The 11,963-nt window shown below is 50.0% G+C and overlaps 2 protein-coding genes across 6 annotated transcripts; one reads left to right on the top strand and one right to left on the bottom strand.

Annotated features, from left to right (window-relative positions):
- Positions 1 to 21: 21 nt before the first annotated feature.
- BCS1L (BCS1 homolog, ubiquinol-cytochrome c reductase complex chaperone) lies at positions 22 to 3,903 on the top strand. 3 transcript variants are annotated; one of them, XM_066232603.1, is made up of 8 exons: positions 22 to 91; positions 1,300 to 1,668; positions 1,770 to 1,909; positions 2,101 to 2,295; positions 2,557 to 2,620; positions 2,855 to 3,024; positions 3,332 to 3,449; positions 3,599 to 3,903. In XM_066232603.1, exons 2-8 carry the CDS (start codon positions 1,349 to 1,351, stop codon positions 3,846 to 3,848), a joined length of 1,257 nt encoding a protein of 418 aa, XP_066088700.1. In that variant the 5' UTR covers positions 22 to 91; positions 1,300 to 1,348; the 3' UTR covers positions 3,849 to 3,903. The 3 variants fall into 3 exon arrangements, with proteins under 3 accessions (XP_066088700.1, XP_066088703.1, XP_066088701.1); XM_066232604.1 differs by lacking the exon at positions 22 to 91 and adding an exon at positions 121 to 312; XM_066232606.1 differs by lacking the exon at positions 1,300 to 1,668 and having other exon boundaries at positions 35 to 91.
- Positions 3,904 to 4,368: 465 nt separating this feature from the next.
- RNF25 (ring finger protein 25) lies at positions 4,369 to 11,665 on the bottom strand. Of its 3 annotated transcripts, none has more exons than XM_066281110.1 (11): positions 11,605 to 11,665; positions 8,983 to 9,057; positions 8,632 to 8,734; positions 8,468 to 8,535; positions 8,305 to 8,374; positions 7,023 to 7,055; positions 6,702 to 6,773; positions 6,463 to 6,606; positions 6,029 to 6,121; positions 5,214 to 5,348; positions 4,369 to 5,009 (listed from the first exon to the last, which is right to left on the bottom strand). In XM_066281110.1, the coding sequence occupies exons 1-11, from the start codon at positions 11,643 to 11,645 to the stop codon at positions 4,428 to 4,430; spliced, it is 1,416 nt and encodes a 471-aa protein (XP_066137207.1). In that variant the 5' UTR covers positions 11,646 to 11,665; the 3' UTR covers positions 4,369 to 4,427. The 3 variants fall into 3 exon arrangements, with proteins under 3 accessions (XP_066137207.1, XP_066137208.1, XP_066137209.1); XM_066281111.1 differs by lacking the exon at positions 11,605 to 11,665 and adding an exon at positions 10,851 to 11,520; XM_066281112.1 differs by lacking the exon at positions 7,023 to 7,055 and having other exon boundaries at positions 4,370 to 5,009.
- Between the last annotated feature and the right edge of the window lie 298 nt (positions 11,666 to 11,963).

Raw genomic sequence — 11,963 nt, 5'->3', positions numbered from 1 at the left:
GATGAAAGATCTCGGGGGCGGGGCCGAGCAGCGCTTCCCCCCAGTGCGGGGGGGTGGAACCATTGAGAGGGAGGGCCAGAGAGCCATGGCGGTAAGGGGATGGGGTGACTGGTTATTCCTAACCATGTCGCCGGAGCGCGAACTTTAGTGTGGAGGTGGTTCGGGAGTGGGCTGGCTTCTGGGCGTCTGACGAGGTCCCGGAGAGGGAAGGGCTGTGTTAGTGGCCTTCGATGCATAGGTATTTTGGAATTCTGTCTGGATCCAACTCAGCCTGAGCGGAGGTCACTGTTGTCAGTTCGCCCCGCGTGCCAGGTGCAAAGTGGCAGGGGGCGGGGGAGGCGTACTAGAAACAAATTGGCTTCCAACCCCTCGGGATCTTACATTCTAGAATTAGACTTGGTCACGTTTTATCACAGAGAAGTATGAAAAATCTACACGGAAGAAGAAGCAAATGGGCAGGACCTCAGTTGGAGAGAATAAATTGGAATGGGTTTTCAAGTCGAGAGAACTGCGAGAGCCAGGAGATTGGAGGTGGTTTGCATATTTGTTCAACAGGGAGTTTTAGGAGTTAAGCCATGAAAGGTGAGGGCTACCAGGCAGAGGAGTTTTTACCGAAATCGGGTCTATTGCGAGATTTTGGAGTAGGGAGAAAAATAGGATTGAAGCTTATCTTTATGAAGAAAGACCTGAATTCCTGTGTAGCACTTTGGTGAAGCAGTAGATGGAGACTCCCCTCCCCCGCCCCCATGCCATTTCAAGAACTAAAATTAATTTTAAAGAGACAGGTGGGAGGTATTAAAGGGCTAAATAGAACATTAGGAGTTGAGCATGTAAAGGAGAAGATTCATGACGGACATTACTCATGGTAACAAGGCATGGTGGTTACTGACAGGTCAGTGAGAGAATGGCTCCATCCCTTCCTAACTCCAGCCAGTGGGCCCCTTCCTATCTCAGGTGGCCCTAAGGACCTCAAAAAATCCTGTCCATCACTTATCCTGTTGTGAAGCCAGTTACATTGTGTTAAGATTAAAGAACCTCCAATCACAGTCCTCTGGCAGGATACTTAAGTATGAACAGTTTAATGAAGGGCAAATTGGGTCAAGGGGCCTGGAGTCTCAGCCCTAGTATCCAACACCAGGGCCACCACACAAACAGAGGATATTGAAGCACAACATTGCTAACCTGTCTTTCCTGCTCCCAGCTTCTGCAAGAGGGAGCGATTGGGGAGGAGAGTTTGAAGAGTCCAGTTTCTAAACTAATCTTGTGTTTTTTCTCATTTCCACTGTTCCCCATCCCCAGGTTTTGAAAATGCCTCGGGGTCTGTAAGGTTCAGTGTTTCCCTTTCAAGATGGTCCTCTCAGACTTTGTTCTGGCCCTAAAGGACAATCCCTACTTTGGGGCTGGATTTGGGCTTGTGGGTGTGGGCACAGCCCTGGCCCTGGCCCGGAAGGGTGCCCAGCTGGGCCTGGTGGCATTCCGGCGTCATTACATGATCACACTGGAAGTCCCTGCTCGAGACAGGAGCTATGCCTGGTTGCTTAGCTGGCTCACCCACCACAGTACCCGTACTCAGCACCTCAGTGTCGAGACCTCATACCTTCAGCATGAGAGTGGCCGCATTTCCACTAAGTTTGAATTTGTCCCCAGCCCCGGAAACCACTTTATCTGGTAAGGTTGGGAGCCAGGAAGGGCTCTGAGAGTAGAAAACGACAATGAGGGGAGCTGGGTTTGACCCATCCTTTCACCCCATTTTGACCATTCTTATTTAGGTATCAGGGGAAATGGATCCGAGTAGAACGAAACAGAGAGATGCAGATGATAGACCTGCAGACGGGTACTCCTTGGGAATCTGTCACCTTCACAGCTCTGGGCACTGACCGCAAGGTTTTCTTCAACATCCTGGAGGAAGGTGAGGGATGATGACACAGACAGGCTCTATGGGGAGTTGCAGAGATGCGGGCATTTGACATCAGAGGAAGAGAAGCTTGGAGGATCTGAGCCCATGGGAGCGAGGGGTTGGGGTATGCTGTTTTGGCACAGCTCTGCTTTAGTTGCATGGCAGAGAGGAATATTGGCTTTGTCTCATCTCTTCCTTTCCAGCTCGAGAGCTAGCCTTGCAGCAGGAAGAAGGGAAGACAGTGATGTACACAGCCATGGGCTCTGAATGGCGCTCCTTTGGATATCCACGCCGCCGCCGGCCGCTGAATTCTGTGGTTCTGGAACAGGGTCTGGCTGAACGAATTGTCAGAGACATCCGGGAATTCATTGATAACCCCAAATGGTACATTGACAGAGGTGAGAAGCAGCTGGGGTCTTGGCCAGGCTGTATTTGATGTGGTGTTAGAGCAGGAGGAAACAGGCTACCAGATGGGGTGGAAAAGCTCTAGTCCAATTTCCAGAGGTGAAGGGGAAAGAACAATTGCCTTCAGGGATGATTTCTAACAATACCAAGGTCCTTGGGCCCCCAGGGAACAAGATTGGAAATGAATGTGGATATCTGGGGCAGACTGCCCGACTGACTCAAGGTCTCGATAATCATCCTGGCTGTATTTCCAGGTATTCCCTACAGACGTGGCTACCTCCTTTACGGGCCTCCTGGTTGTGGAAAGAGTAGTTTTATGTGAGTAGTCAACAATTCTCTTAACCCTCAAACTGGAGAAAAACTGGGTTGATGGGATTGGAGAGAAATAAATACGGGGAACAGGAACCAGGATAAACATAAGGCATGTAAAACGGTAGGGTGGGACAGTGGGAGCGATAGGCCTGAGACACACCTAGTATAGTGAGGAACGAGCAGTTGGGTCCAAGGACAAATCCCCAGATTGGCGACCACCTGTCCTCCTGTCTTTCATAGCACAGCCCTGGCTGGAGAGCTGGAGCACAGCATCTGCCTGCTGAGTCTCACAGACTCCAGCCTCTCTGATGACCGGCTCAACCACCTGCTGAGTGTGGCTCCACAGCAGAGCCTGGTGCTCTTAGAGGACATAGATGCTGCCTTTCTCAGTCGAGACCTGGATGTGCAGAGTAAGTGAGGGAGTTCAGGGAAGGGGCGTTTCTAAGTGAGGAATAGTACTGCAGATCCAGAGGGCTGACGGACAATGCCTGGGTTCTAAGTGAGGAATAGTACTGCAGATCCAGAGGGCTGACGGACAATGCCTGGGTTCTACGTGAGGAATAGTACTGCAGATCCAGAGGGCTGACAGACAATGCCTGGGTCAGCAGTAGGAGTCAGAAGTGGTAGATCAGTAGGGGAATGTGGTAGGGAATGGACGGGACTAATTTTAAGTAAGGCTCTGACCACCCATGCTGCATTCTCTCTGCCTTCCTCTAGACCCAGTCAAGTACCAAGGTCTAGGTCGTCTCACCTTCAGTGGACTGCTTAATGCCTTGGATGGTGTGGCTTCCACTGAGGCCCGCATTGTGTTCATGACTACCAACCACGTTGACAGGTAGGAAGGGGTGAGGTACTCTGAGACTGGGAGGTCAGACTCTTATCAACTCAGCACCTTGGGGAGGTCAGGATGTTCAGAGGGGAGCATCACTTTGGGAGTACCAGTGTCCTACTGCCCGTAACTGCTTTGGTGACTTCTCCTCTTAGACTGGACCCTGCCCTGATACGTCCAGGGCGTGTAGACCTGAAAGAGTATGTGGGCTACTGCTCACACTGGCAGCTGACCCAGATGTTCCAGAGGTTCTATCCAGGGCAAGCACCTTCTTTGGCGGAGTCCTTTGCAGAATGTGTCCTTCAAGCTACAACTGAGATCAGTCCTGCCCAGGTGCAGGGCTACTTCATGCTGTATAAAAATGATCCTACAGGGGCAATCCAGAATGCCAAGTCCCTGAGGTGATGTCCAGGCCATGCTTAGCTCTCCTGGAAGGGCTCAATAAATACTTGCTGCACAACTGTGTTCTCTGACCTCCCTGTGTTGGTACTTGAGGAAAAAGCAGGGGCTATAATCACAGATAGATGCCTACAGGGGTATCAAGCATCCCTAACACATATACTAGTGTTAGGGACCCAGCCTAAGACAGAGGAGAAAAAGAAGACACTATAATAAACAGAAAAGTACAGTCCTCCACCTTAAGGCATTCCAAAATACATGTATGTATATATGTATGTATGTATAAAATATGGGTATATACACAACGGGTTATGGGGCAGGGTGGTTCCTGCAGAGTTTGCTTAAGTGTTGGTATCTGCTAGTCTCCCTGAAATCCACTCCAGTAGCCAAGGTGTCAGACCCTTTACCTAGACCCTAATCTCAGGGCAAAGTCAGGACTACTCCGCTACACTCCAGCCTTGCTAGGAATTTAGAAAACAGCCATACTGCACAGACCTGATGCTACTGAACAAAGAAAGCCAAACAAGGCCGTATCTCTTTATTGCCCCCCTCATACCCCCCACTTCCCTGCCCCCCACAGTACTACTAGGAACCATCCTCAGATTCCAGGCTCAAGGGCTCCCTTCGAGGACCAGGTGGGTAGGCTCCCCGCCCCCGAGGCAGGCGGGGGTAGGAAGAACCTGGTGTCCGACTCTTGGAGCGCTCCCAGCGAGCACAGTCCCGACTCCTGCGGGGCGGGGGACCCGGCCAGTTGCCAGGCCCATTCTCTTGGGAAGGGCCTTCAACCCCTTGGCTATGGGGTTCTTCTGGTTTTAGGTCCATCGGCTCCTTGGGGGGCCCCTCAGGAGATGGCTGTCCCTGGGCATCACTGGTACCTTTGGGGGCATGGCACTCCCCTCCCTTTAGGTGCCTCCGTTCAGGCTGTCTCCAGGAGCCTCGACAGGCCCGGCGTGGATCTAGGATAGCTTTCTGGGTCTCACCCAACCTTTGCTGATTTGGCCCAGTCCCTGGAATCTTCTCGCATGTGCACTGGGTGGCCACAGGCAGAGGAACTGCCTGGGTAGGTTGGGCAGGTGATGAAGTGGGCAGTTCTGTGGCCAGGGCACTGGGTGGTTGGGACCCTCTGGAGGCATCTATAGCTGACTCGGGTTCCGAAGAAACGGGGGGCTGGAAGAGGTGAGCAGATGCAGTGAAGGAGAGTCAGCTTCTCGAAGCAGGGAACTACAGGCCTCTCGCCCCCTAAATGTACTGACCACCATCAGCCTATCACCTCCCGAGGCCAAGAACAAAGCTCACCCTAGGGCCAAGGCAGAAGGGTGTTGGAAGAAAGGTTGGTGTTGTTAGGGAAGGAGTCGGAAACCCTTGCCTCACCTGCTGGAGGCTGATAAAGTACCGGTTGCGCTCAGCCTCGAGGTCAATGATGCCCCCCTTCTCCTGCTGCCTCTGGTAGAGCCGCTTGAGCTCTTCCTGCTGGCGCAAGATCTCTGCACTGGGCCGGTACAGCTCCTGGAGGGAAGGGAGTAGATTGACAGGGAGGAAAGAATAAACAGAAGATAGACCTAAGGTCCTGCTTCTCCAGGACTGGCTCAGGAGATCTGTACAAGGTCCTTGTTATCCCTCAGAGCTGGGCTCCTGAATGAAACCTTGGGCTCCCAGTGGGGGCTGTGCTTTGCAGAGATCCCAGTTGAGCCCAATTCCAGTGCCCATTCAAGGCAAACAAGATGCCGTTCCTCCCCCCTTGGAGAATGACATTAATCCTGGCTCAGATTAGAAGGGAGTTCTTGGCCCTGGCCAGTTGGCTCAGTGGTAGAGCATCAGCTTGGCATGTGGAAATCCCAGGTTCAATTCCCAGCCAGAGCACACAGGAGAAGCGCCCATCTGCTTCTCCACCCCTCCCCCTCTCCTTTCTCTCTGTCTCTCTCTATGCTTCTGTCTCTGTTATCTCTTTCTTCCCCTCCCACAGCCAAGGCTCCGTTGGAGCAAAGTTGGCCCAGGCACTGAGGATGGCTCCATGGCCTCCATCTCAGGCACTAGAATGGCTCTGGTTGCAACGGAGCAACACCCCAGATGGGCAGAGCATCACCTCCTAGTGGGCTTGCTGGGTGGATCCTGGTCAGACACATGCAGGAGTCTGTCTCGCTGCTTCTCACTTCAGAAAAATACAAAAAAAAAAAAAGTTCCCTTACCATGGGCTGTAGGGGTTCGGGGGCTGCTTTCAGTGAGGCAAGATCGTACACAAGGGGCTCTCTGCACACTGGACACTGTACACCAACAGCTTCCTAAAAAGAGAGGAGAAAATCACACCCATACTTTACAACCCAGGGTGACGGTCAGCTGCCCAACCCAGTTAGCCAGCCTCATCTGCCAAGGGCTGGGACGGAAGGGCACAGGCATGCCTGTTCAACAGTGAGGGGACAGAGCAGGAGTTGTCTGGCTAGAGGTCTGGGACCCTCTGAAATGACATCCAGTGTGAATACTTGTATACAGGATGCCCTTTTTCTAGAATGTTCATGAATCTCAAAGGTGTCTATGACTATAAGGAGGTGAAGAGCCCCTAGAGTGGAGGGAGACAAAGGCTATGAGTCGGTGGTGTCAAAGACGAGCTGGGCCGCAGGCTGACCTGTTTGGTTGCGGCGTGCTGCCGTTCCTGTTCCTGCCCCTCCCCTTGGGCCTGCAGCTCGTGCTCCATGTGCTGGATGTACCGGGCAAGGCAGTGGCAGTGGAAGTAGTGATAACACGGTGTTTTGGTAAAAGCCTCGTTCTCCTGGAGAGAGGACGGATGTCGGGCACTGCATCGCGGCTTTCTCACGAGCTTTCCACTGCCCATCCCAAGCAGACCCCAGGTCCCCAGAGACCCACCTGGAAACCGTAGAGGCAGATGACACACTGGCCATGTGGGATGTTGTTGTCTGTGAGAATTTCCTTCCCCTTCTGAGAGGAGAGAAGACACGGTTCAAACAGGGAGGCAGCAGGAAGAACTGTGAGCAAAACCTGTCTAGTACACCCAGGAGTGATTGGCTGGATTGTCTCCCCCAAGCCAGTCTATTAGTTTGTGTTCACACATTTCTGTCTGGTGATGCTCCCTCTGCTGGGAATCATCCTGCTCTAAGTCCCCACCCTTCCCCCAAATCTGCTCTGTTTCAAAACCCAGTTTAATTGTCCTCCCACTCATTTAGTCACCTTTAATAGCTCTTGAGGATGAAAATAATACACCTTAGAGAGAGAAAAAAATGTTCAATTAAAACAACTTCTGGAAGGCCTTTCTTAGTTAACCCCTCTGAACATCACTGCCCCAGTGAGTTTGTCCTGGAGTAGGCTTTCACAAAGAAAATCAAGGCATGGACGGCCCAAAGGAACAGAAAATTCAAAAGGCATCAAGTTGGCCCTGGCCGGTTGGCTCAGTGGTAGAGCGTCAGCCTGGCGTGCAGAAGTCCCAGGTTCGATTCCCGGCTAGGGCACACAGGAGAAGCGCCCATCTGCTTCTCCACCCCTCCCCCTCTCCTTCCTCTCTGCCTCTCTCTTCCCCTCCCGCAGCCAAGGCTCCATTGGAGCAAAGATGGCCCAGGCGCTGGGGATGGCTCCTTGGCCTCTGCCCCAGGCGCTAGAGTGGCTCTGGTCACAACAGAGCGATGCCCCCTGATGGATCCCGGTCGGGCGCATGCGGGAGTCTGTCTGACTGTCTCTCCCAGTTTCCAGCTTCAGAAAAATACAAAAAACAAACAAACAAAAAAAAGGCATCAAGTTGAGCTATCAAATACACATTTGCACTGTTATTTCAATAGCTAACACTCTGGAATTCCACAAAGTTCAAGGCTATACTGTGGAGGCCTGTCTCAGGAGCACTCTAGTGGTCTATACACACTCTCTCTGGAATCAGACCATCCACCTCTTTTCTTTTCCAAACATTTTTCTAAAGCACTCAGAGTAGAAGAAAACAAGACTACTTGTGTGTTTTTAATCTCAAACAGTGAAAGTGACCTGTTGTATTAACTTGTGGTTCTAGGTGTTTCGTGTGGGTTGTTTCTGTCTCTAGGATAGGAACTCAGTAAAGAACCATGAATTTTCTAGTAAGTTCTAATGGCAGACTAGCCTTCAAATGTTTGTTCATGGCAAAGACCTTCCGGGCAGGATCCATCTCTTGCTACTTTCAGTCGCCAGTGCCAAGAGATAAGAAATGCACTGAAACTGAAGCAAGAAATATGTAAGTTAAAGAGGAAAAGTAATTTTCTATCAAGATGCTGGAAGAGGCAATTTGGGAAAGCTACAGAACTGTTTGTCTTGTTGGGAGATTTTTTTGAAACAGAAGAGTCTTATCTTTCCAGATTTAGACCTTACCTTAAACAAAGACTAAATGAATGAATACAGCTATATTCATGATTCTAAGACCATGGTTTCCCTTGATAGAAACTGCTATAGCTTGAAGGGAAACTGCTACATCTCCCCAGGCTAGAACACCTCTTACCTCAATGAGTTCATAGAGCATGGCAGTACCCAGTCCAGCTTTGGCCACTTGACTCAGCGCTTGTGAGATCCTGGAGAGAGAAGGCAAACATTGGGCCTGCCCCCTTCCCTCACCAGATTGAGCTCTATCCCAAGCTTTCCCTGCTCTGACCAGCCCCACTTACTTGTGGATCTGTTCATCTGAGAGTCCTCGGGGGTTACGAATAGAGATATGTGGCACCTCATTGGGATACTAGGAGAAAGCCACAAGTTACTGCTAAAGCACTCCACCCCAGGACTTGTCCCCTTCCTTCCCTGCCTCCCTTTGCTCCATAGATAGAGGCCTCACCTGTGCTGGGATCTGAAGCACCAGAGTGAAGCAGACATACTGTGAATCCTGGTCTTCTGCAGTTGCAGGGTACAGGGTGATGTTGACCTCCCATGGGGAAGATCTGCAAGTGGATGGAGACCTGGGATGTGACTGGGCAGGGGCTGCAGAGTGGGGAGGATGGGGCTGAAACAGGAAAGCGGACAGAGGAAGTAAACACTGCGCTCACTTTTTTTTGGGTGAGAGGAGAATGAAAGGAATAGTCTTTATCTACATGAGAGAACTGTTATTTCTGAATTAAGACTCACAGATTATGCATGGAATGCTCTCATTTCTAAGGGGACTCATGCCCACCTCTAGCTGAATACATACCTGCCATTTCCTTTAACCACCTGTAGTTCATCCAGATAGATAGATTCTAATACCTCGATTTCAGAGGGAAGGACCCTAGAGAGATAGAGTTTTAGAGATCATTTCTGCCAATAGATGAGGAAACAAATTCCCAAGAAGGTGAAATGACTAGCTCAAAACTCAAGGCTTAACAGAGGCAGAACTCAGATGACAAACTGGTTTTCTGACTTCCTATTTGTTTCATTGCATTACTGCTTGTTCCTTAGTGGCCACCTCTCTGACCCAGAAATACAATGTTCACTGATTAACATAAAGGTTACTAATACCACTGTGGACTTTCCCTACACTATTGTTTAAGTGGATCCCAGTATCTATACTACCAACACCAGTCACCCTAAACCTTCTCAAAGGAGATACCAACCTGAACAGACCAAGGTGGTATAAAAGCTGTGTTGTAGTGGAAGAGCCATCACACTTGGAGTCATTAGCAGCAATGTGATCTGAGTAGTTACTTACTTCTGTAAGTCTGAATTACCCTAAGCAGTGGTCAGCAAACTCATTAGTCAACAGAGCCAAATATCAACAGTACAATGATTAGAATTTCTTTTGAGAGCCAAATTTTTAAACTTAAACTATATAGGTAGGTACATTTCTTATCAAGGTAGTGCCCACACATGATATTTTGTGGAAAAGCCACACTCAAGGGGCCAAAGAGCCACATGTGGCTTGTGAGCCACGGTTTGCTGACCACTGCCCTAACATATATAAATAATACCATCTACTTTCTAGGGTTAGTGTGAAGATGAAAGGGATTTGTTTACATAAGGAAGCTAACAGCATCTTGGCCATCGTAGCTTGTCTATGTCCTCTTTTTCCATTTGTATATAACCTTTTTCCTTATTAGGAAAGAAGGATGTAGTTCATATTCAACATATTTGTGCCCTGTTGTACAGCCGATCTACATCAACCTGTCCAGGTCAGGATCCTGACTTAAAGCAGAGGACACATATTTTTAATCACATAAACAGCAGTTGTAATGACACTGAAGATGAGTGTGGCTTAAATCCCTGGCTATACCCAGATAATACATAGAAAGACACATGCTTGGTTTGATTTTCTTCTTTCTTATTTAACTGAGGAGGTGAGATAACGAGACAGACACCTGCATGTGCCCAATAAGGATCTACCCGGCAACTGGTCTGGGTGATGATGCTCAAATCAACTCAACTATTTTTAGCACCTGACCAAACAAGGATCTCAACGCCTGCTCCAACTGAGCCACTGGCTGTGGGAAGAAGAGGGAGATAAAGGGGAGAGAAGCAGATGATTACTTCTCTTGTGTGCCCTGACTAGGAATCGAACCTGGGATGTCCACACGCCTGGCCAACACTCTATCCGAGCCAACTGGCCGGGGCTTTGGTTTGCTTTCTTATAGGTATATTGTTCCCTCTTCACCAAGAGCAGCACTATTCTTAGCATGACCTATATATTAGTGGTTCTTAAAAACTTTTTTTTAATGTCTCAACACCACAGGCTAGTTGTGCCATCACTGCTGTCCTCCCCTCAGAATCTTAATGTTCCCCTGAACAGGTTGAAAACCATGAGTCTAGATGGTCTCAATAAAGGCCAGCAGGGGCTGGGCTTCCTGAATCCATGCAACACTAAGGTGTAGCCTCCAGTAAGAGACCCTTCAGCACTTCACCCAGCCTAGTTGTGACTTGGGCCTTGACGTAGGTGTGGGATGGAATGAATGGTGGTGACAAAAAAAAAAAAAAAAAAAAAAGAGGAGGAGAGATTGTAGAATTTCCTAGCACTAAGGATGTAAGATTTGGAATCAGACAAGCTGGATTCCTTGCCACAACTATGTACCGTTTGGGAAATCATTGTACCTGTCAGTCTTCATCTAGTCTTCTCAGATGCCTACATCTCAGAGTTCATGAAAAGGAGGCTGATGTATGTTAAAAACACATCGTGATCCTCTCAATTATTCTATGAGGCAGATGCCACACCCACTTTTTCACAGCGGAGGACACTGACGCATAGAAGGTAGGTGGCCTGGTCAGCATCACACAGCTAATAAAATGTGGAGTGAGCCCACTTTTATCTTTTTTCCCCCAGAGTCCTTCCAGATTCTGATCTCCTGTTAAGAATGCTTGAGAGAAAGACTAAGAGAGCATTTTGTGAGGTGTAAGGTTTTATTCACACAATAATCCTCAGTGCTGTCAGGGAGGGAGAAGGTGGAGGAAAACCTTGGCCGAAAAAAAGGGGGCGAGAGCTGGAGGACACCGGTTCTGGGAGGTTAAAAGGGAGGTGGGGCGACCTATGAGCAGGCATCCCCGGGACCCTGAGCAAATCCACTTCGAGAAGAGATAATGGAATGGATGAGGCCGGAGGAGATCGAACCAGATAAGGCGCGGCTCGACCTGGCCTGGTCACCGCAAATACGGTCGCTTCTCGCGTAGATTAGCGCCCCTCCACCCACCCGCTCCCCAGTCCAGCTCTCTCCGGGAACGATGTCAGTGTCTCTGCCAGCCCTCATCCCTCGCTCCGCCCCACATGCCCGCCATACGGACCGTCCGCGGCCGCCGCTAGTCCCCCGGACCGGATCCAGGCGGTCAGCCAAAGCCCATGCCCCAAAGTTACCAGTCCTCCTCCCCAGCAGCAGCCGACGAAGACGTCGCCATGTCTTCTCCGGCTCACAGCCGGAACCGGAAATACCCTCTGGTTAATCGAAGGCGGAAGGTTAAGGCAATGGGAATAGCGGGGGGTGTTTCTAGGCAACCGCAGACTCCGGGTTTTTAGTGGGTCCTGATAGGCAAGAGGCGTTTCGGAAGAGCCTGAAAAAGTGCCTAAAGATATCCACCGTCTCCCCCACACCTTTGAATTCCTTTGTCCTTTGGACCTCAGCTCAGTTCTAACAAGTGCAATTAGCAACAATAGGAATCTAAAGAGACCGGCAACGAGGGTGGACAAGGACTGTAAGTCAGGCAAAGTACGTAGAC

This window comes from Saccopteryx bilineata, chromosome 5, assembly GCF_036850765.1.
Source record: "Saccopteryx bilineata isolate mSacBil1 chromosome 5, mSacBil1_pri_phased_curated, whole genome shotgun sequence".
In the NCBI taxonomy this organism is placed as follows: Eukaryota; Metazoa; Chordata; class Mammalia; order Chiroptera; family Emballonuridae; genus Saccopteryx; species Saccopteryx bilineata.
This window is presented reverse-complemented; position numbering and strand designations above follow the sequence as displayed.